This window comes from Sylvia atricapilla, chromosome 5 (genome assembly GCF_009819655.1).
Source record: "Sylvia atricapilla isolate bSylAtr1 chromosome 5, bSylAtr1.pri, whole genome shotgun sequence".
NCBI classification, from domain to species: domain Eukaryota; kingdom Metazoa; phylum Chordata; class Aves; order Passeriformes; family Sylviidae; genus Sylvia; species Sylvia atricapilla.
The window spans coordinates 65,461,254-65,483,489 of NC_089144.1; the positions used below are offsets into that span (position 1 = coordinate 65,461,254).

The window sequence follows — 22,236 nt, forward strand, 5'->3', positions numbered from 1 at the left end:
AGGGTACTGATCCTTTAGTAGCCCAAATGATTTTTTTCAGGCAAATCATGCTACCCAGAATAGCCTTCATATCCTTTCTAACTATCAATGACAACAGTGACAGAAATGCTGTTGTAGACCACTGTTCAAAAATGGAGACTATTGCCTATGAGCTCTCCTGGTCATGCCAACAGGGCATTAGCTTGTCATCCTGTGAGGTATCATATTGTCACATCTGTACCATGCTAGGAACAGGACACAGATAGCCTAGCAGTGGGTGTGCTCCTGCAAAAGGCTCACTGGCTAGCTTCCCTCAGTGCTGCCACCTCAGTGGGTGCCTCATGTCTCACCTGTCAGTGTTAGCCTTGTCCACAGTGGCCAGAGGGTCTTTGGTTACTGTGCACTTCCAGGAGTGCCAGGAGAATGAGGAACAGCAGGACTCTGTGGCCACAGCACTAAGCAGTGTTCACAGCACCAAGCCTGGCAGAGTTCAAGAAGCATTTGGGCAATGCTCTCAGGCACATGGCTTGATTCTTGGAATGGCCTGTGCAGGGCCAGGAGCTGGACTCGAAGATCCTGATTGTTTCCTTCCAACTCAGCATATTCTATAATTCTGTGACTCCTGGCACCTCCTGAGACCAAGACAAGTATCCACCCATGACACACTGTGAGCCCTTCCCACATCCTGCTGTAAGAGGTCCCACTCTGGTAAAACTTCAGTTCCTAAAGATTCATGTCACCATTCTACCCTCAATTAGCATGCTTAGCTCTCCCTCTGGTAGATTAATGGATAAAGAAAAACTTCCTACACAGATGCTTCTTGCTGGATCTTACCTCAACTCACAGGATTGTCCCCCAAGTTTTCTGAGATCTGCCAATGCCCTGGGCTTTGGACTCTTTGCTCAGGCTCTAGGACTGCAGAGGTGTGTGGCCAGACAACGCTAGAGAGGCAACAGCTATACCAACTTGTGAGACCCAGACAAACACCTTGGTGATTTTGCTTTGGGACAGATGAGGTTCTGCTAGAGTGAGAAAGTACGTTTCCAGCTTTCCTGGGTGTGAAGCAAAGCCTGGCACTGAGAACTGAGTGATAGCACTGCTCACACTGTCTGCCTGAGCTTGCAGGCAGCCTGAAACAGGAGCTCTGAGAGTTGTTCTGCTTCCTCCTTCCCTGCAGAACAGGAAATCTCATATGCTGGCATGCAAGACAACATGGTAGTTCTGCATTGTCTTAAAGGGGTGGGCTGTGGTTCAGCAAGAACTGCAGATACTTCTGCCAACAAATGTGTGAAAACCAAACAGAGCAAAACTCTTTATTATAAAGGGAATCAAATTTTATTTTTATACCCACAGCGTTAAAAATATGCATTTCAAAATATTTACAATGACTATATATGAAATAACCTTTGTTAATGAAACACCAACATACAGTACTAGAATATACCCACCAAATTGATAAAGTAAAAAGAAAATGTAACAGAAAGAGAGAGAGAGAGGTAAATAGGATCCATGCACAATCTGCACTAACATGGTTTTTTATACTCTCTACCTTTTAGCTGTGAATGGAGTCACAGGAAATTTTGACCTCATCTCTTGCAAATGCCTCTTGTGACCGAGATTCTTCAAACTAACAGAAATTTGTGGGTTGCAGCAGTACCAATGCCTAACTTTCCTATGCCAGCCTTTAACATGGGGACTTTGTGGTACAGGGTGGACTCAGAATCCCTCAGCAACCCTGGGAGGTAGCTAGTTCTGTGGAAGAATTTGGCAGATGAAAAGCATGGGGTTAAGTGGCTGGCCTAAGGTTGTGCAGCAAGGAGAAAAACTCGCAAGCCCTGCTTCATCTCTCCTAATCTCTCAGGGAATATATTTCCTCTGATAACTGTTATCTGCTTTTGAGATGAGTTTTGTCACAAGGTGGGGCACTCAATTAATATCGTATACCAGGTGACGATGTGGGAAAAAAGCCCTACCTACAGATAAGTACTTGTCTCAGTAAGGATGTGTGATGTAGCAGTGCTTTTACCACTTTCTGGAGTTGAACAGAAGATGATTTTAGAGTAGACACACATCCAGATGGTTCCCTCCCTGCATGTGTACCACCGTACAACTGCATCTTCTGTAATTAAGAAGCCTTGTATATATTTACCCCTACACTTTCTCTCTCTCTCTCTCTCTCTCTCCACCATCCATGCCTGTGTATTTGCCATTCCTAGTTCTCTCCTATTCAATCATGGGAATATCAAATAGAAAACAGAACAGCAAAAAAATTTACTGCCTTATTTTTGTAGATGTTTTAATACAAAATTAATCTGATCTCTATTTTTTTTCTCAATTTAATGTCTTCAATATTCACTTATGTGCTTATATATAAATATATATATATATAATGTAACAAAAGGCCCATCCCAGTTGTATCAATGGACAAATAAAGGGGTCATAATCCTCACTGCTCAATCCACAAGGCACATTCAAATGTAAGTGAGAAGGGCTCTAGGAAGGGAAAAAGACATAGCCCTTTAATCATTGCTGCTGAGCTTGAAGCTTTTTGAAGGTATGGCACAACTTTGCAGAAAAGGAGAAGAGCTGTCTGGGTCACTTGCATATTTTTAGCCCCAGAAGTGCTAGATCAGTTGGAGTTGTTTCTCCCTATCTTTGGCGAAGGACTTTCTGAGGCTTCTAGCTTTGTTATTGATTCTTCTGTGGTGGCGGTGGTGATGATAGTGTCTGGTTTTGTCTATTGGCCCAACAGTTCTCTCAGCAGAGTAATTCTTCCCCACTCCCAGTAGCCAACCCTCTGCCCTGGACACAGGGACCAGCAGCCTTATTTTTTCCTAAGAACGAGGTAGAGGATGCCAGTGATGAAACTGAAGCAAAAGCAGATCCAGGCCAATATGAAGCAGTAGCCATGGTGAGGATTTGTGGAGTACGCCATTGTGCCTGTGAACCGAGCTGTGTAAATGGAGACTCCAATCAGAATGCACATCCCTGTAGGAAGGAAAAGGGAAAATAGAGTTGGAAAAGGCAGAGAAACCAGCATTGCTGCAAGACTTCTGAAGTACTGCTGTCCCCTGAGATTGTAATGCATGTCTTGTGCCATGTGAGAGAGGAGCTGCTGCCCATTAAGCTTATTTGGGGAGGATTTCTTTTGCAGCTGTGATGACATAAGACACTTGGGGCTTGTTTAGTGGGTGCCAGGAGCAATAAACCTTTGTTAGGAGGAAATCAGTAATAAGATGTGACGACAGTTTGGTGCTACATGTTGAATCCCATGTGCAGTAGCTGCCTAACTGTTTATTCCCCTGCTCCCGCAAAACACTTGAATCCTTTTTGTTGTCTTTCAAAGGTATTTTGCAATACCCACTGGGATTTCCTAATGAAAATCTGGAAATACTTTCATTATATACAGAAAAAAAAAAAATCTTAACCCAACACTTTCCAATTCCCCAGTGCTTTGTTTTGTAACTAAAATTGGGCCACTGGAAATATGTAGCTGGCTGACAGCCTCCCCTAGTGACCATATGTGGCTGCTTGTGTTCACAGAGGCAGTGGGAGGCACAGGGTGTGCAGGTGCAATACTCACAGCAAACCAGCATGACGGCCCCAGTCATGTAGAAACGTTTGCCTTTTTCCAGGGTGAACAGCTGGATAATGAACAGGACAAGCGCCATGATGGAGAAAATGATCGAGAGGATCATAAAGGCTTGCACGGCTTTCAGGGAAGCTGTCAAGACACAGAGGATAGATTGGAGAAGGTCAGGACTCAGTCTTGGCAGTGCTCATCAACGTCCTGTGATTCACCACAACGAAAATGTGGATGTAGCTTACCCTCATCTTGACTGCTGACTGACAGCTGAGTGCAGGTCCTGTTGCACAGCAGCCAGAGTCCTGTTGAGATCGTTCCAGCGTCGGAAGAGCCCACCATCCAAACCTGAAATGGGATAGAACAGTTGTGTCAAGGGGCAGGAAAGCTTCTTTGCTCTTCTGTCAGACTAGACTGTAAAGTGAGCACGAGTCGCCCAACTGCCTGAACATATTGGTGTGTGTCAGTCGCAATGAGCGCCCGGACAGGTGGGATATGGCACTGGCTTCCAGTGCCACGGCCATTTGGTCTGGGCAGAACTCTGTCGAGTCTGTTCCAACCATCATGGAGAAATCTCCAGGTCATCCTAACGCTCCTCCTGTGCGTAGCGGCGGGGGGTCATGGCTGGCCAGGTGGGTGTGAGGGGACCCCAAAACCCGCTCTGACGGCGGGCGGGGGGCGCAGAGAGCCTGGCAGTGCCAGCAGGGATCACACTCTGCCCAGGTTTCCCTGGGCTGCGCCAGGGCTGGCACTGCGGACCTCCCCGGACCCCACCTGCACTCTCCTGATGAAGGGTGGTGAGGTCCTGCTGGCTCTGACTCTGGGGAGGTGACAGACACAGGCTGCCTCCTGTTCCAGCTCGGCCGCCTTCCAGCTCCTTGAGTGCACCCATCAGTGTTCCATCTCTCCCGAGGGCTGTGATGGGTGTTCCTCACCCTCACCTGAGCACCCACCCCTGGTCTGTCTGCCAGCTGTATCCGAGGCTGGCTGCTGCTGCGGGAGGTGACAGCCATGTCTTGTCAAAGGCAGTCTACTTACGTTGGCGATGGTGGAGACAAAGAGCATGATGACAGTGGCGATGTGAACCACGAAGATCCCAGCCAGTAGCACCAACATCTTGGGTCTCTTCTAGGAGGTGTCACCAACACAGAGAGCTCTGAGGGAGAACAAGAGCAGAGGAAGGATATGAAGAGAAGGGCTGAGTCAAAGGACAGCATTACCATGGGCTTCGTTTACATGCAAAAACCCAGGCTGATCTTAGGTTCACTCTGGAATCACCAAAAAAAAAAAGCCACTAAAAACTTTGTCAAAAACTGCTCAAGAGGTTATATAGACCCCGAAGATTAAAGAACCAATATGGGAGGAGATGTAGAGCATGGATGGATAACTTAGGGGCACTTTATAAATAACCCAAATATATAAACAGGTTGCTTATATTGATGTGTGTTAATGTAAAGTAAAAATGCCACACTCCAGGCCTGCATTCTAGAAAGAGGAGTTTTTGCCCATGGGATTAACAGAGGTCAGGAAAGATTTTTTCTCTTCCTGTTGTCCTCTGGTGTCTCAGCCTCCTTTAGCTGGTCTGGCTCACAGACAGGTGGTGTGGAATGGGGGACTGTGGGCTCCTTGGCGCCTCAGCTGTTGAGTGGTGGAGAGTGAGCCAGAGGTGTGGCCACTAGTTGACAGACCACTCCTTTAAGTGGAGAGTAACTAGAACAGAAATGCTGTGAGGTTCTCTGGACCTGGGGAAGATGCCCAGGCTTGCAACAAAAATCGCCCATGTACCTTTTAAAACTTGAGGCATGCAGGCCAATTTATTATTGCAATAAGATTCTCTTGTAATGCAAATTCCTCTTTGGTTTGTTTTGGGTATTTTTGCCTCTGTACCCTGCAAACTTTAACTTATTTTTTATAAGATTTCCTGTCATTGATGAACATGGGATTGGAAAGAGAGGAAAATATCCTTTAGAAAGCTTGCATGACACGGTTTGTCAAGACTGATGGCTTCTCACCTGAAAATGTGAAATGCAAGGAACAAATCTAAGCTGTGAGAATGAATGCAGACAATTCACACAAATGAAGTGAGTATATTTCAGGCAAAAGCATTTACTGAGTCCATTCTGTGGCCAGTAAACTTCCTAGAAAGTTTGACAGGGCCGTGTTGCTCTTTCCCTCAGTACTGCTGGTACTGAAGAGCAGTATCAAGCATGTGATTAATGTTAGCTGTCAAGTTATTTTGGTCCAGGTGATTCAGGTCCAGGTCTGATGCTGTCACCATTTGTACAGGGTGTGGTAACACTATTATGAAACAACACACTTATACTTTGTGATGTCTTTCACACAAACTCTGACAAAAGGCTTTGTAAAGTCCCATTCATATGTCTTTTTTTACTTGATGACTCCACCCCCTCCACTACTGTCTTTCCTTTCATTGTGGCCATGAGTGGGAGTGTATTCCTGTAAAATGATGCAGCTTTTCCTGGCACTGCTTTGTATACACTTTCCCAAACCACAATGGGTAGGCAGGCTTCTCCATCAGTGGTAATTTGGCCAGTCCAGCATTAGCTGGTGACCGGGAAGAATTCCTTGAGTTTAGGATCTCAAGGAACCAGCTCTGTTTGGTCACTGCTCCCACCCAAACAAGGCTACTCTTTAGTAAGGCAGATTAGGCTTGGTGACTAGTCCCATCTCCTCAGCAAATCTTGTCTGCTGTGAGGTTTCCTTCACCAGGAGAACTCTCTGAAGATGTTAAGCCCTGAATGTGGACCCCCGCCTGCTTGTCTGCTTTGGGGTGTCCTAGCAAACTCCTGTTTGATTTGGCTGGGTGGCCTGATCACTGTGACCTCTCTTGTCACAGTAACTCCCTTAGTGATGATCTTAGAGAAAGCACAGCCTTCTTAGGACTTTCCCTTTGATTGTAGTGACAGTCACTAATGATTTCAGCACTGCCAAACTCCACGTTCTCAACAGTATATGCAGGCTACCACATGAACATACTTGACCTAAGAGTTAAGCCTCTTCTTTCCACTGTCTGTAAAAGGAATGAGGCTTTCTAAATGCTGGATATCACCACTGCAACAAACTGAGAAGCTATTGCTGTTGCCATGACTAAGTATATCTGCAGCAAACTCGAGTCAAATCTTCCTGTCCCTTTGACTGCTTCTCATTCTTTTTTTTTGTTGTTGTTGTTGCCGTGGTTCTTACACAAACTCTAACAAGTGCTTTTGGCACCATAGGGTACTGGCAAGTATAAACCAAACTGACAAATTTGCCTGCTGTGAAATTTGCCTTTACTGAACAGTGGCTAAACTTTGTTCTTTCTTAGATGGATATATTTTTCCATGGCCTGTTTAAAATCTCATTCAGTGCTTTTTTATTTTTTCCCTTAGTATTTTTTAGGACCTTCAAAGAAAGCTTTCTGCTTGAAAGATTAAAATCCTACTTTGATGACATCCTAAGGACTAAAACAGTCCTTTTAAATGCATCTTTTGTTGGCATTCAGAAATGAAAATGAGAGATAAATATTACCTTACAATGTAAAAAAAAACCCCAAAACCAAAACCATGACCTCACACTCAGGATTTTGACCAATACTCTAAGAAAAAACTGAAATCCTTTATTCCCTTTGCTTTTTCTGCCTGTTCTAGCACTGCAGGAGAGCAGTGTTAGTTCAGGTGCTTTCAGCGCACCTACTTCCTGAGAACGTCAGCACCTCTCCCTGAATATACACACTATCAAATGCAAACTCCCCCAGGGGATATGTGCTCACAGCTTAGTTTTGATTCTTTGTGAGTTAAAGCACAAGCCTCCCTCTATATTCATTCACTTTCCCCTTTCTTCCTCTCTCTCTGTCTGTTAAATAAAACACGAGAGAAAAATCCCAGAGCTGTGGGTGAAGGAACGGCACTGAAATAGATTCAATTCTGTCTCTGATGCTATGGCATGGACTTTTCCTCCCATTAGACAGGGAAACTGGCAGAGCACTGGGGGCTGACAGGGTACCGTTTCCATTTGTTAAGTGTGAGACATCTTCCTCCACTACAGGGTGGGGTTACATAGCTAGAGCAATAGGACAAAATTGCATGGAAATGCCTTTTCTTCCATTCTCCTACCTAAACTGCAGCTGCATTTGGAGTTCCTCAGGCTCTTCTTGGGCTATGAGTCAGTCTTAGCCTTCCTAGAGCTGCCAGTTTTTTCCACTGACTCACCCCAGAGCTCTCAAACCCCACAATAATTTAACCCTGAAAGATTACGTGCTCAGAACACTGTCAGTTTTAGGACTGCTTCTTAAGAACCAGTCAAGCAAACAATTTATGAATCTTCCCCAACCATCTTTCAGAGGAGAGACCCCAACTAAGCCAAGAAAAAAAGGAATGAAACATAACAGCAGAAGGACTACTGAGTTAGGGCAGTCTGGTAGGGAAATGAAGGTCATGCACTGCTGAACAGCCCCCGTGAGTCCAGAAGATCTTGTGCTGATAACAGTAGACTGACTTTCCTTTTCATAGGGTGATGGATGAAGAGAAATAACAGGCCACAGTAACAGCACAAATAAGAATCACCATAGAAGCCTTCAGTACAAAATAACCTGCAGATAAGCATGACAGACTCTTACCTCTGTAGAGACTATTTCTCTGACTGTGCAGGAGTACACATACTGGAGAATAACACTCAGCTCTGCTGCACCCCAGTTCAAGTTCAAGCAGGCTGGGACTATCTATGAAAAACTAAGGCAAAGTCTTCTCATGCAGGTGGATTGTTGCCACCATCTCACCTCTCTGTCTATTGAAGTGTTTTGGATCCTTCTCTCTGAGTGCAATACAAAGAAGTCAGTCCTTGTCCCTGGTTAGCTTCTTAGCGAAGGATCAGGATGGAATGTGAAGTGCCACTTGGAGATATGATAAAGGTCAGTGGAATAGCTTCTCAAATATAGGGAGTGAGTTACTCGAGAGGGTAAGCTAGATTAGGTAGAGGTCCTTTGCTTCTGACTGAAAGTGCATTGCAGTGAAAGGACTAGAGGGTGAGTAGACAGGATGTATCTGCAGGAACATGGGGTTGTTTCGGGTGAAAAATCAGGGCACTCTCAACTAAATTTGAAATATTTCAGATCTCAAATATTCCTTAATGGATGTAGTTCATCTAACTTCTGTTTCCATCTTCCTCTCTGAACTGAGGTCTCTGCTTGGGACTGCCTCTCCCAGGCTGAGTCAGTGAGGTGTACTGTGAGAGATGCTGGCTGAGGTGAGAACCCAGCCAACATCCTGTAGCTCCTTAGTGTGTCCAGGGAGCAGAGGACATCTAAATCACACTGCCTGTGCCCACTGGTGATCTCTGACTCCTTTCAAAGTGAGTTTTTCTGCTGAAGACCCTTTAGTTTGATACATTAGATTTCTCAACAATGGCAAGATGAACTTTTGGGGAAAAAACAAATACTTTTGGGGAAAAAAAACCCAAATGCTTTTGGTTAGAATGTAGACAAGAATCTCCATAGATTGAAAACAACGAACAGAAAAGAAGTTCTGCCTTTCCCAGCTGCTCCTACAGGATATAAGGCAGGCAGAAGTAAGTCAGACCAGTGGTCTGACTCTCCCAGTCTCTGATGACAACAATAGGAGGTCCAACATTTAGAGAAAGCATGCGAACTTGGCCACTGTCTGAGGGGCACAGAGTCACAGCAGGAATACTGGTGGCTCAAATCAGGGCCAAGGCCACTTGGAAAGGAAGGAGAAAACTGGAGAGTAATGGGCAGAAAGTAAAAAGCGTTTGGTATTGTTTGAGACAGCCACAAGCTTTCACCTCTGTTATCAGCACAATCCTCAGTGCAAAGCCAGCCCACAAATAACAATGCTGCCGTGTTACTACCGGTAAGAGAAGTCTCAGTGTAGGAGAAAAGCTTCTGCACAATGTGTACACATGCCTTCTGACTGAGCTGAGGCCATCACTGCATCTTAGACCTGCTGAAACTGCACACCTCATCCTTGTGTGGGCTATGAGCATCAGTCCTCATTGTGCCCAGAGTCATTTGGCAGGATGCAAAGATGTGAATATCTCTCTGATATTTTGGTGACATGATGACTTTGGACATGTCACATTGTTACTAGATAGCTCATGACAACTTTAAACAACAGGGAAGAATCCTTTTGCTTTCACCCTTTTCTCTGTCTCTTCAGATCCTGATGAATCCAAGAGTCCTTGCTAGCTCCAGATTTTTACAAACTACTGTTGCTGTTGACAGCCTGGTTTTGACAGACCAACATGGCTCAATTTATGAGTCAGATGCTTTTTATAGATACGTATATGAGTAGGCTGGTGCCTCTGGAAAGAAATTTCACATGTGTGGGAGAAGGGTTGGGCAAGAGGTATATGTGGGCACATGGAGACCTTTAGAGCCTCTGGTTTATGGCAGTGAGATTTCACGTACCTGGGGAGTGGCTGTGGAGTACAGCATGTGGAATACTCCTCATGGAGTACAGCAGGGCTGTAAAACTAGCAGATTAATGTCAACCAAAAGGAAAGTGCAGGCCAGCCTGAGTGGCTTCAACTGAAAATAAATTAAAGTAAATGGAAGATTTTGTCTGGTTCTTGTGAAGGATTTCCTGGTGGAATGGTCTCTAAGAGATTGGTGGAATTGCTTTCCCAAGGGAGTGGTGAAACACCAGCATGTGAAAAACTTCTTATGGAATCTGACAAATTCCTCAAGAATCCACTCCTGGTGATGAACTTCCACTCACTGAGAGATGCAGAGGGGAGTCACAAAGGATGACACATAAGGGTTTTCCAGCTCTCATGCTCATGATTCATATGAGAGTGAGGAAACATCAGAACTCCTAGGGCAGACAGTGAGAAATTGGCATTTTCTCCAGAAGAAACCACCCTCATGTGCTCAGCCTTGTCACAACACCAACTGAAACTCCAATGCACGCTTGGTAGTCGGAAAGGGAAGAGACAGCTGCCTGGGGCCTGGCAGGCAGCCAGCAGCTGCTGCTGGAGGAAAACACTGTCACTCCTCACACTAGGCACGCCAAGGAAGGGCTGGGACTGATGGGCAGCTAGTAAAAGGGAGAGGTGGGGAAAAGGACTCCCACCCTGTGTAATGGAGGCGCAGAAATGTTCCTCTGCACCTCCAGAGGTGTGATGCAGAGCACTGTCACCCCTCAGAGAGCTGGGTGGTCCCTGGAGGGGTTAATTAGACACTGGAGTTGCTGGCAGGAGTTCCAACAAGATTCTGAGATACACGAGAAACAATTGTGGGAGGACTGACAGTCTGGGCGTTGACGTGTTGTGTGTAGGGGTGTGCATCTGCAGCTCTGTGTGGCTTGCTCTGTGAATGGCAGTGTGCATCTGTGGGGTCCCTGTGAACTCTCAGTGTGTGTCTGTGTGTGTGCACAGCTTCTTTATGGGTGCACGGATCTGTCTGTGCCACAGCGGCAGTGCCCACGTGGGAGAAAGTGACAGCTCTGACTGAAAAAAGCTCAGGTTCCAGGAAAGAGCGGCATGAGCAAAAGCACACAGATCACTTCTGGTGGGACTTCCTGCTTTTCCTCTTTGCAACAGCCCTTAGATAGAGGTTGAAGGACTGTGAAGACCACATCAGCTGTGTTTTTGGCTGCTTTCTTGGATTAACACTGCAGTCCTATGATTTGCACACAGTTTTGTCTAAATATTCCTTTTTTTTTCTTTTCCAAAGGAGTGTAACTCCGAAAAAGAAGTTGTATCTTACAGTGTGTCTGTCTCTCAAAACTGCAAAACCTCTGAACATGGCTGTACAACCTATGAGACACTGAGGTCAGTGTGACTCAGGCATCTAAAGAGTCTGAGCTTTTGGGTCAGTTTGCTTTCAGGGTGCCTTTGCTCCTGCAAGTCAGCTTGGAAAGGACTGAAGGATTCAAATGCAAAATCATGTGAAAGCTCCTTCTTTCAATCAGAGTCATGAGTGAAGAACTCGGGGGAGCATGTGTATAAAGCAGACACAGGAGGACACTGTGCAGCCTGGAGCTGGTCAGAGCTCTCTGTGCAGGATGGAATAAAGGTGGTCATGGTGCAAAATACCTCATCTGGCTTTCAGAGGGCTCCTTATACCTGTGATCAGTACGGTATAAGCTGGTTCATGTTACATGTGGCTTTGGAGGCATCAAGATCTTCCCTGAGGAGGGCACACCGTGCTGGCCTGGCCGAGTTGCTGGAGGCCAGCTCTCAGGCAGGTTGGCTCCTCTGCCTAAGCTGTCACAGCCAGTGGATGTGCCCAACTCTCCTTCAGCAGTGGTCCACATTTCTGGAGCTGGTCTCCAGCAATCCTCTGACCACCCTGCTCCAAGCTCTGAGCAATTTGTAGCTCTCCCCTTTTGCTCCCACCACTCTCACTATCCTTCCCAGAGGCTTGCTGGAGCCAATACAGGGAAGATATCTCTCTGGAATGAGAAGAATGTAGACCATGGACCCAGTCATGGCAGTCGGTTTCACAATTCTCCTCATTCAGCAGACTCTGCCCTGTGAGGGCAAAAGGACAACAAAGGTCCTCACCCTGGATTTCCTCAAATGCAAACATATTTCCAGGTGGCCCCACATTACAAGAGCTAAGCCTTCAGCATGAGTCACTGTTCACCTGTGTCAGCCACTCCAGTGCTCAGAGTTCAGTGCATTTCCTGCAGGACTGGGGATGACCCAGCCCAGATGTGTCCCTGGGCTCTTGTCATGGGTGTCTCCCCATGCCTCTGTTACAGACTGGTTTTCACAGGGTAAAGGGCTTAGATCTTAATTATGATCTTGGCAAACTTGTCAATCCCTTGGGCAATGTGGGCTCTGGAGCTAAGTTGTCCCAACCTGTCCCTCCCTTCTGTGACAAGGCATGGGCCTACCTATATTTGGTCTCACCAAAAGAGCAGCTTCCATATACTCTTTGCCCTCTTTCAGGAGGAGCAGGGGGTGTGAAGCTGCAAATTTGGCCAGTTTCCTTTTTTCACTGTTGAGCTAAGTACCTAGCTAAGGAGGTACTTTCCAAAACTCTCCCAGCAGAATTTGAAGAAATCACACTCCACATGGCAGCCCCGGGATGTGCTTCTTTGCTGCTCTCCCTGCAGCGTAATGGCAGAAAGCAGATTTAGAGGCACTCCAGATTTCCCTCTGGGCAGTTTATGCAGGGAACTGCTGCTGCACCCTGTGTCATGCTGTGGGATGATTTGGTGTGGACTGGCCCTGACAGAGGATCAATACAGGCATAACTGAGATGTGCTTCAGCACATTTGTTCACTGCCACTGTTACAGCACTGTGGCTATGAGTTAGTTATCAGTCCTGGCAGGGCCATGGAGAAGAAGGGCCATCCTTTTCTGTGAATGCTGCTTTGCCTCAGCAGAAAAGACCAATGAGGTATTAAGCATCCATCTTTAGATGTGGAGATTGGAAATCCCCTCCCTTTTAGAGGAGTAAAAGAGCAGCTCCAGACCTCTTATTTCTCCCTGCCTTGAAGGAAGGGTAAATAAATCTCATATTTTAGTTTTATCTCATTAACTGTTTGTTGCAAAACAGAAAGAAGGGAAAGATTTAGGAGTGCAGCCTGCCCTATCTTGTGCTGGGTGACAGTCCTGTCACTTCCCTATTGAAAGATACAGGCACAGGAACCTGTTGAGATCAAAGGGGTCTAGTAGTGCTATTTCTTGCCTTACAGGGCACCAGAGCATCTGAGGGCAGATTCCAGCCCAGCATCAGGTGTCTCCTCCTTTGCCATCCATGCAGCGCATAGCAAAGAGAACACCAAGTGAACGGGGGGATGAGCAAGGGGAGGCATGCCATGAGAGGGGGGTCCCAGCAGCCAGCTGGGGATCACGGGGCCCATGAAGCCCCATGGGAGTGGGCAGGGCTGTGGAAGCAGCCTCCCTCCCGCTTTTGCTGGTCCTGAGCAAACAGAAGCAGGAGCAGGCTGAGTGCCGTGTGTGAACCTTGCGGCTGGGACGGTGACGAATAGAGAGAAGGATTAGTGCTTGCAGCAAATCTCCCCAGTCTCGTTATAATCAAGGCCCTGAGGTGGGTCTTTTACCAAAAACATGCGGGCTGTTATGAGCAAATCTCCCAGAACTGTTTCAAAATACAACGTCTGCTCCACCCCAGACCACCGAACAGTAATTCCTGCGTGCAGTTGAAGCGCTTCCATGCTGCAAAATTGGAAGACCACTGGCTAGGCCAGAAGGGCTGGTTTTCCAAGCCCAGGGCTCTCTGTCCTCAGCAGGTCTCACTGAGGGAGCACTAGCAGTCCGGCAGCTGAGACACCCACTCCAGAACTTGGTGCTTCCCTGCAAGATCCCGCTTCTCTCCTGCATTAATGTCCTTGGGTGCGGCTCGACTCCGCAGCTGTCAGATGTTCTCCCTCGGGACGGCATGTGCCCACTGGAGATCCCCATTCTCCCACAGGGCTGGCTGGGATGAATGGCTCACACCGTGTTTGGGTGGTTAGTCACAGCTGGGGGAGCTTCCACAGAAGCCTGCTGGCAGGAATTCCTCGAGTGGGTGTGCAGGGCCTCCCGGGAAGGGACTGCATTTCAAGGAGGTGCTTCCAGGCACTGCAGTGTTAGTAAGGTAGCTCAGTTCTGATCCTTTTGTGATCCTAATCCCCAAGGGAGCAAATAGAAATAAGCTGCCTTCAAGCGCTCACTCTCTCAGTGCTCACAGTCCCCAGGTGGACTGGGTGGAGGCATTTGGCTGGTTTAAACCTCTCTTATCATAGGAACAGTAACTAAAGAGCTCCAAGTTTTCACTCTCTTCATGCCCACCTCCTATGAGTGTTTGCTCAGAAAAGAATCCCACTACATCCAGAAATGTTAAGTGAGCAGTTCCTGGGCAAATATGCTCTCAGAGGTGCCTTAAGGAATTCAAAGCTTCTGAGTGAAAGTTGTTCTGTGGCCACAGCATTTTTTTTTTTATATCAATATGACTTAATTGGTATTTGTATTAAATGACAACTTCCAAAAGTGCTTTCTTCCCTTTCTGGTTTCTGTCTGCCCTGGAAACACTTGCTGCCTCAGTTTCCCCATCACTCCAACACATTCATTTCTCAGTCAGGAGGCACCACTGCATGGCTGAGCTACAAGCAACAGGACCGGAGGGGACTTAAAAATTCACAAAATCCACCTATTTCCAAAAAGCTGCAGTCAGTTCAGCTTCTAGTTCATTCATATAGTAAGTATCCACAGTCCCAGCCTGAGCCCCACCCATTCCTGGCTGTATTGGGCTAAATACCGCTCATTCTCTCTGAAATGCTTGAAACTGTGCAGGGATGGGCTGAGTTCCTGCAACAGGAACCAGTGAGGTGCCAACAAACTGGCTTTCCTGCACTCCCTTTCTCAGACCTCAAAAATAGCTCAGATTTGACCACAGGATGCAAACCATAGCAGACAGATGAAACAAGAGAAATGGTGAAGAAGTGGAGGGAAAGGGCGGGGAGGGGGGGGAGATTGTGTGGAAAAAGGCAGATGAAGAGGGGAAATTACCAGTCTCTGCAATCTTACACTTCCCATCAGTGTCTTTATCTCCTTGACACACCCTAGAAGCAGACTATGGTGCTCCTAGCAATTCCACCTGGTCTCCCACTTTGCCTCCCAGTGCTCCCTAATCTAGTGTCTGTGCTGCCAGAAAAGGCACAGCACTCATTTCTACCCTTCACATGACTTTTCTCAAGAACTGGGGCTTGGCTTCAGCCATAGGAGCCCGAACCCCCAGATAAAGAGAGATTGTCTCCACTGTACCCCAGAGTCTGCACCTTTGGGACCTCTCAGTCTTCACTTGGAGTGATTGCTATTGTTTTAAATTAAGAGCTTGACAAACTAATTATGGAAGGGAGAGAGACAAGCAGGAATATTTGAGTGCCAGAAGAACTGAGCCTGCAGCCGTAATTTCAAGCAGGCGTTTTTCCACCTTTGTCAACAACGCTGCTCCAAAAGCACACAGCGGAGCGTGAACTGGCCCCTGCACCCTGGCTGCACATGTCCTGGAGGTGAAAAATAACAATTGCTTCCGCCAGCACTCTGAGGCTGCCACCAGGGTGCCTTGCAGTGCCCCTTTGCCCCGTAACACAGCTGGATTTCAAAACAAAAGATGGAAATCAAGGTGTGTGCCATAGCCAGCTCGAGTGCCAAGATGAAGAGAATGAAGGAACAGAGGAGAAAGGCAGACTGGTGCTGCTAGGAGAGGGGAGCAGCCACTGAGGGAGGAAAGTTGGTGAGGATTTTTAAGAATAGCTCTTACCGTGTGGGCTGGGGTCGGTGCGGGCACCTGTGGAAGAAGGAGCGTGCTGGGCTGCAGTGCCGATGTCTTGGAGCGCAGAGCAGGAGTGAAGGGGAGTGACCTGGTGGTGGTTTAAGTTTCCTCCGGTGGTGTGGGAGGGTGGTGTCTTTCCACTGTGTTTTAAAGGAGTTACTATGAATCAGACTGCCTTTAAAGAGAAAGAAAAAAAAAAAATAAAATTAATGAGCTACGCCCTGTTTTGTTGGCAGGGTGTCAAGAGTCTCTGGGAGGAAACCAGCGATTCAAAGAAATCTGTGCAGGGCTGCCTCTGACTCAGTGTGCAGCACAGAGACCGCAGCCTGGAAAAACGGCTGATGCTGATCCAGCTGAGTAAGAGAGACCCACAACAACATCTGTTTATAAAACTTCTGGTTGTCAAAAAGAAAAAAAAAAAAAAAAAAAAAAAAAAAAAAAAAAAAAAAAAGATAGTGACAAATGTGGCAACAGGGCTTCAACAATAAAACCACTCAAACAAACAGTGGGTTGGCAGGGGGGATCCCGAGGCTGGGTGAGTCACCATGTCCCCTCCTTGTGCTGTGTGGTGAGAAGTGGCCGAGGCTGACAGCACGGGGCTGTTCAAATCGGACCTGTGAGCTTGCCGTGGACAAGACCTTTGGAAATATATCAAGGAGTAGAGATGCTCGAAATGCAGCTCTGGCCTGCTGGTGACTACGGAGCAATTTGGGCAGATAGTGGCGGTTTGCTTCCACAGAGAGAACAGGCACGGGAGAAGAAATAAGGAGCTTGCTATTCACAGTTTTCTGAGGTCAGCATTTCTTGCCATCTTAAAGACTTCTAAAAATAGATCCTTTACATTTGCTGGTGGAGTTGTCTTGTAGATGCTACAGGCAAGATTGAATAGGCATGTGCTTGAGATGTGGGTGAAAGGGGAAGAAGTTTGTCAGAAAGCATCTGTGTTAAAATATGATCCATACTGCGATGGAGTTGGTGGTCTGCTACTGCAAGGAATCAACCCTGCCTTTGCAAGGCCCAGCAAGACACAAGAAGATACAGGCAAAATACCTGGCAAAGGCCTTTCACACTTCAATGAGGATGACTTTGGTTTGCCTTTGTTTGAAACATGACGCTGATCCTCCTTGAAATCTACACAGATTAAAAGATCTTGGTGGTTTTCAGATTATTCCTTCTGTCTAGTGTTATTGATATGTGTCTGGTCTAATTTTTGACTGTAGCAACCTGCTTAAAAAAAGAGCTATGGCTAAAACATCAGCAAAGATGACACATATGGTGGGCAAAGACAATCCCATGGGAATTTTTCCACTGATGGAAAGTAGAGACATTCTTTTTTCTTCCAGGATAAAATAAGCCTAACTGTGTTTAATACCTGTGAATTAGAATGCGCTTCTTGTTGATATATATGAACACAATATTCAGGGAAAGGAAAATTTATTTGCATACCCTTCAGTAAAAGCTAGCATTTGCATTTCCCCTGCACTGTTCTCTTGGCAGAGTTTACTGGGGTGAGCGATGCTCAGCTCCATACAAAATACTGGAGTGCAGGATCTCAAAGCAAACTGTTGACCAGAGTTCAGCTGTGGTGAAGTATCCTCTGCCCCAGACTTGTTCACAAGTGAGTGGCCACCTGCTAGGGAGCAGCCTGCAATCACAGAACTGCTTTCTGGGACCCAGCAGACAGAGCACCTGTATCAGAAAGACACTCACATGGGACTAGAACAGTGGAGCCCCCTAAGAGGCTGGGTGTGAAGTGAGCCATGACTGGCAGAGCATTTTTTGTCCAGGGAGAGCAAACTAGTTTTGTACAAACTGCTCTCTAACCTGAGAGGCTGTGGCAGGCAGAGGCCAATATCAGAGGCTTCACAGGGAGGTGGAGGTGTTCTGCAGCATCAGCATCAGCTTCCCCACAGGAGCATTGCTTCCTAGCTCTCCATCTGGAAGTGTTGGTGCCCAGCCAGCAGAGAGAAGAAGAGTAACCAGACAGACCACACAAGCTGTGACCGTGGCCCTGGAGGAGCACTGGTACCCTGCCAACCATTGGCTTCAGCCCTGCTGCTAGAGCAGTCAAGCTGGGTATGAAAGAGGGTAACAGCACGTGTCAAGTGAACAAGAGTGCAGATAGATGCTCCGGTTTGGGAGCAATGGTGCAATGCTGCACGTCAGCAAGGTCATGGTTTAAAGAAGAGAGGATATCCCTCTCATGCCAAGGTACAATGAGGCCAGGGAAGAGTTCAGCTTCTGTTGAGCAGATTGGCAGCTTGTTGAGATATTTCCACCTTTCATCTTGGTACAGAGAAAGGGCAGAACTGAAATTCCTACCAGTAGCCTAAGGAAGGAGAAGGTTTTGAGTTGATAAGATTTATCATGTTTTGTGTAGCTGTTGCTGTGGTTGAAGGGTTAGCCTAATAAGTCTTTGTGTATGTGTGATGGAGAACCAGCTCTGTCTGCTCATCCAGAGAAGAGGCTGGTCTTTCTGTGTGTCTGCAGCAATTTCTTCCTTTATGGTGCATGGTTTCCACAAGGTGGGTTGCAATAGAAAACCCTTGACATGAAAAGTCTCAACATGAGGTCAAAAGTCTCAAGCATTTTGCAGGTTTGACACACTAAGGCTGAATTGCCTAAGATCCTGATGCCATGGTGATCTTAGGCAATTCGTGGTGTCCCTTGACTTACCATCTCTCATTTCACAGGCTTTTCTGAATGCCTGCAATTTGTTAATTGGAGGTGGTCAGGTCAAAGCCATGAGAATTTAAGATGTGAGAATCTGGATTAGCATTTCCACGGGCAGTGAGGGGGGCGAAGCTTTCCCGTGTGTGCCATGCCTTTGCTGAAGTCCTTCCCAAACATGCAGCTTGCAGCTGCTGTGACTCTGCTTGTTTTGCCATGCCCCACACATTTGCAGGCATTACCACAGTCTGTGAACCGTAACTCTTGACATTAAAGGTGAGTGTCCACAGTGACATTAGATAAGACAAGCATTAAGCCTCTGCAAGCCCAGATCAAAGGAGGAATGGAGGATATGACTGGGAAATGGGGTGTGGAGTTAGGAGTGGGGGAGGCATGGTCAGGCTTGGCTGGAAACCTCTAGAACAGATTGTTTTTAGAGACTTAGGGGTACCAGGAGAAATAGCCCATATGTGATATCTCTACACTTTTTGCAGATGCAAGAACCTATGCTTGGGAAAGTTCTGTAACTGAGCTCCCATGCTCTCTCAACAGGAATTTAACTATATGCCATTTGGATGTGCTTTTCTGGCTAACCATCTGCAAACACATCTTGCATATTAAGCCCTCCTCAGTCAAAACAGCATGTCTTCCTACCTAAAGCTTTCCTCTCTCTTATATGTGCTATTTACTCTGTACATCACCTTGCTGGCTGGTTGCAGGACAAATGGAAGTGACATGTTGTTCATCACTTCTACACTTGTCATGACATGGAAAAGGCGTGGTTGAGCCACAGCTGGTGTGTGGGTTTAAAGAAATAGAAACCAGCAAGTTTCATATTGCTTTGTAGTGGTGTAACTGATGTGTTTGTGTGTGTGTGTTGTGGGGCTATGCATGTGATACAATAATTTGCAGAGATATAGCATAAAACTCAGAGCTGTATGATAAACTTCATTTTTCGTGCGTGACTGTGGAGGGCTTCAAATGTGAGCAGTCATCCACTGGAGAGGAAAGGGTGGTGGCTCCCTTATTTATAGCTTCCCTCAGGTTTGAGGAAGCAGATACTGGAAGTCCCACCTCTGTGGTTTTGGTCATTTCTCTAATGTGTCTTGTCATGTTCCTGTCCCTCCAACGACTGCTAGATGTCCAATACTTGGGGTGGCTGACTTTGCAAACTAATGGTACAAGAAAAGGGTGGACTGCAGCCAACACTGAACAGATGTAACTCTTCCTGTGCACAGTATAGTTTTTGGGTTGGGTTGTTTTGGGGTTTGTAGTGGTTGGTTTTTCGTTTGTTTGGGGGCTTTTTTTTTTTTTTTTTTTGGGGGGGGGGGTTTGGGTTTTTTTTGGGGGGGAAGAGTTGTTTGGGTTTTTGTGTTTTTTTGTTTAATTGTTTTTTGTTTTGTTGGTTCTGTTTTTGTTTGTTTTGCCTTTTGTATGCCAGGGATGATCTCTATCCTAAGTACTCAGGTAACTGGATGATGAACAAAACCCACAGAAACATCTACAGATGATTTTTCCAAAATCACTGAGGGTTGCCAGACTGACTGATCTTTTGAAAGTGCAAGATAGGTATTCAGTACAAAATGCACTGGGTTTATAGCATTTGTATAAGCCTGGTTTGTCACAAAGCTTTAACATGTAAAAATTGGAATAATTCCCTCCAGGACTTGAGCAGTATGAGTGGGATCTGTGACAGAATACATTCCCCACATTCCCCACACTTATCACATCTGGGAAGATCCAAAAGTTCCCTTGTTTCTTAACAGGACTAAAAGAATGGATATGGACGTGAGATAAGGATATCATTCCTACCATAGTAGTGATTGGAATTTTGTTCTGTCCTTCCGTTTGGAAAGGACCATAACTTTGTTCTTCTGTCAGAAAGGGAGGTTTGGTTCTGCTGTGCAGTGGGTAGACCGCCATCTCAGACTGCCTGACAATCACACTGTGGTCGCTGCAAAAGATTCTGTGGGCTTGGGCTCATGGCAATCCATTTGTAACTGGGGCAGGGATTTGAACTTGTTCTCAGGGGATGGGTAGCCCAAAGGTGCCTTGACTCCCTAGGTGCTGTTGCATGGGATGAACATGATCCTCAGGCTGAGGTTCTGAACACATGGAGGAAGCAGCACGAGTTGGCTGGAGCTAGGAACAGAGACCCAAACCTGATGAAATGGACTTTTTTTCTCTGCTCTGGTGTAAAAGAAGGTGTGGTGAAATGTGGTGGTCTTCCTCCACTGTTATAAGAGCAGAACTGCAGTCCCCATTTTCCCATACTTTAACGTCCATCTTAGTCTATTCCTTTATTCCATTGAAAACAGCCCAGCTGAAGGCCTTTACTTACAACGTGCAAATGATCCCTCTGCTCTGGCAGACCCATGTGAGCTGTCACCTTCCACAAGAACCTTTCCCACTCCACATCAAAGGGTTGGTGGTTGGTGGTGTTCTCCACCTGCACATGAAGGCTTTTCTTATGCATTCTGCCAATGAAAGAGGTTTTCTTTATTGTTCTGTCCTGCTTCTGGTTCATCCTGCAACTCTGATTTCTGTGGCTGGTGTACTATACACTGCACACTACTGGTTGCTTCACCAACAGGTTTTACTGTATTAGTGGAGGAAAAAAATCCTACAAGCACCAAGAAATGGCATCAGTCGACAGTGCCATACTGTTCTTCTTTCATTCAGTCACAAGAAAGTGAATTAGCTGCTTACTGTCCTGCAACTGTGTTGATTGTCCATAGCAATGGACCTTGGCTAAGAGGCCGAGGCAAGGGCAAGGGGCAATTTGCACTGTGGTTGAGGTTTGATAATGGAACATATTTCTATTTATCTGCTGCTCCCACGTGCTGTATGCATGTGTTAGTTCTACTCAAAGTTTGCTGGCCTTCTTAGGGCAGATGTTGGTGTTCTGAAAAAGTTGTAGAATCTCCTTTTGCAGCCAGAGGTAAGGTTTTGAAGGCACATGAAGGCTTCTGTACTTGTTTCTCTCTCTCCACAATATCTTGCTTTTTTGAATCTCAGCATGCATTTTTTTAATGTTATAGTGTCACAGGCTCTACAGATAGTCAGGAAGAGTGCTAGCCTAGGAATATAGATGGCAGAGACTGAAAGGGACCTGGCATATTAACAAACCAAGCAGGCAGATCACTTTCACAACTAAATGGAAAGAAAAGCCCAGGAAAGGCTTCCTAGGGGTTACCCATGCTGGTCTCCCATTGGGGAGAAGGGTTGATGGGAGGGAAAAGCACCAAGCTCAATGCACAGGAAGAAGAAGGAAAAAAAAGGAAAGTGTCTCTGGGATGAAAAGACAGCTAGACATTGGCAAGGTCAGGGCAGGACAGAGAGGGCTGAACACCGTGGGCCATGCAGCCAATAAGGATAATGCCTCTGAGTCCAAGTGCCTGAGCAAAGTGCAGACAGCTGACAGGAGGCTGGGAAGTCCTCTCCCTTCTGTTGCCATTGCATGGAAGAGGGAGGGGAAAATCTTTTTCCTGACTGAGAGGGAAATGATTCCTGTGACTGCAGAGCAGTGGCTCCCTTCTGAAAGAGGAAACCTCTACTTGTGTCACACTGCGAGCCAGCTTCTGAGTTCATTTGCAGCAGGACAGAACCAGAACAACTTGAATCAACTTCATCACAGTTTTTCTGTTTAATTGAATCAGGGATTGAAGCAGTGCCACCATGTCAAGAAACTGGTGGTAAAGAGAGAATTTGTGGAGGGGAAAACCTCTCACCACAGCACAAAGACTGAACATTTACCTAA

The 22,236-nt window shown here is 46.4% G+C and overlaps 1 protein-coding gene across 1 annotated transcript; it reads right to left on the minus strand.

The window, feature by feature from the left end:
- Window positions 1–1,291: 1,291 nt before the first annotated feature.
- EMP1 (epithelial membrane protein 1) lies at window positions 1,292–16,006 on the minus strand. Its single transcript, XM_066319862.1, has 5 exons — window positions 15,795–16,006; window positions 4,601–4,718; window positions 3,808–3,910; window positions 3,563–3,703; window positions 1,292–2,967 (listed from the first exon to the last, which is right to left on the minus strand). Exons 2-5 carry the CDS (start codon window positions 4,676–4,678, stop codon window positions 2,804–2,806), a joined length of 486 nt encoding a protein of 161 aa, XP_066175959.1. The 5' UTR covers window positions 4,679–4,718; window positions 15,795–16,006; the 3' UTR covers window positions 1,292–2,803.
- Between the last annotated feature and the right edge of the window lie 6,230 nt (window positions 16,007–22,236).

Coding starts and splice junctions, on each gene's coding strand:
- EMP1 (XM_066319862.1), bottom strand. CDS start 4,678: ATGTTGGTGCTACTGGCTGGGATCTTCGTGGTTCACATCGCCACTGTC. Junction 3,911..4,600: donor TTGTCTCCACCATCGCCAAC/GTAAGTAGACTG, acceptor ATCCCATTTCAG/GTTTGGATGGTGGGCTCTTC. Junction 3,704..3,807: donor AGTCAGCAGTCAAGATGAGG/GTAAGCTACATC, acceptor GTGTCTTGACAG/CTTCCCTGAAAGCCGTGCAA.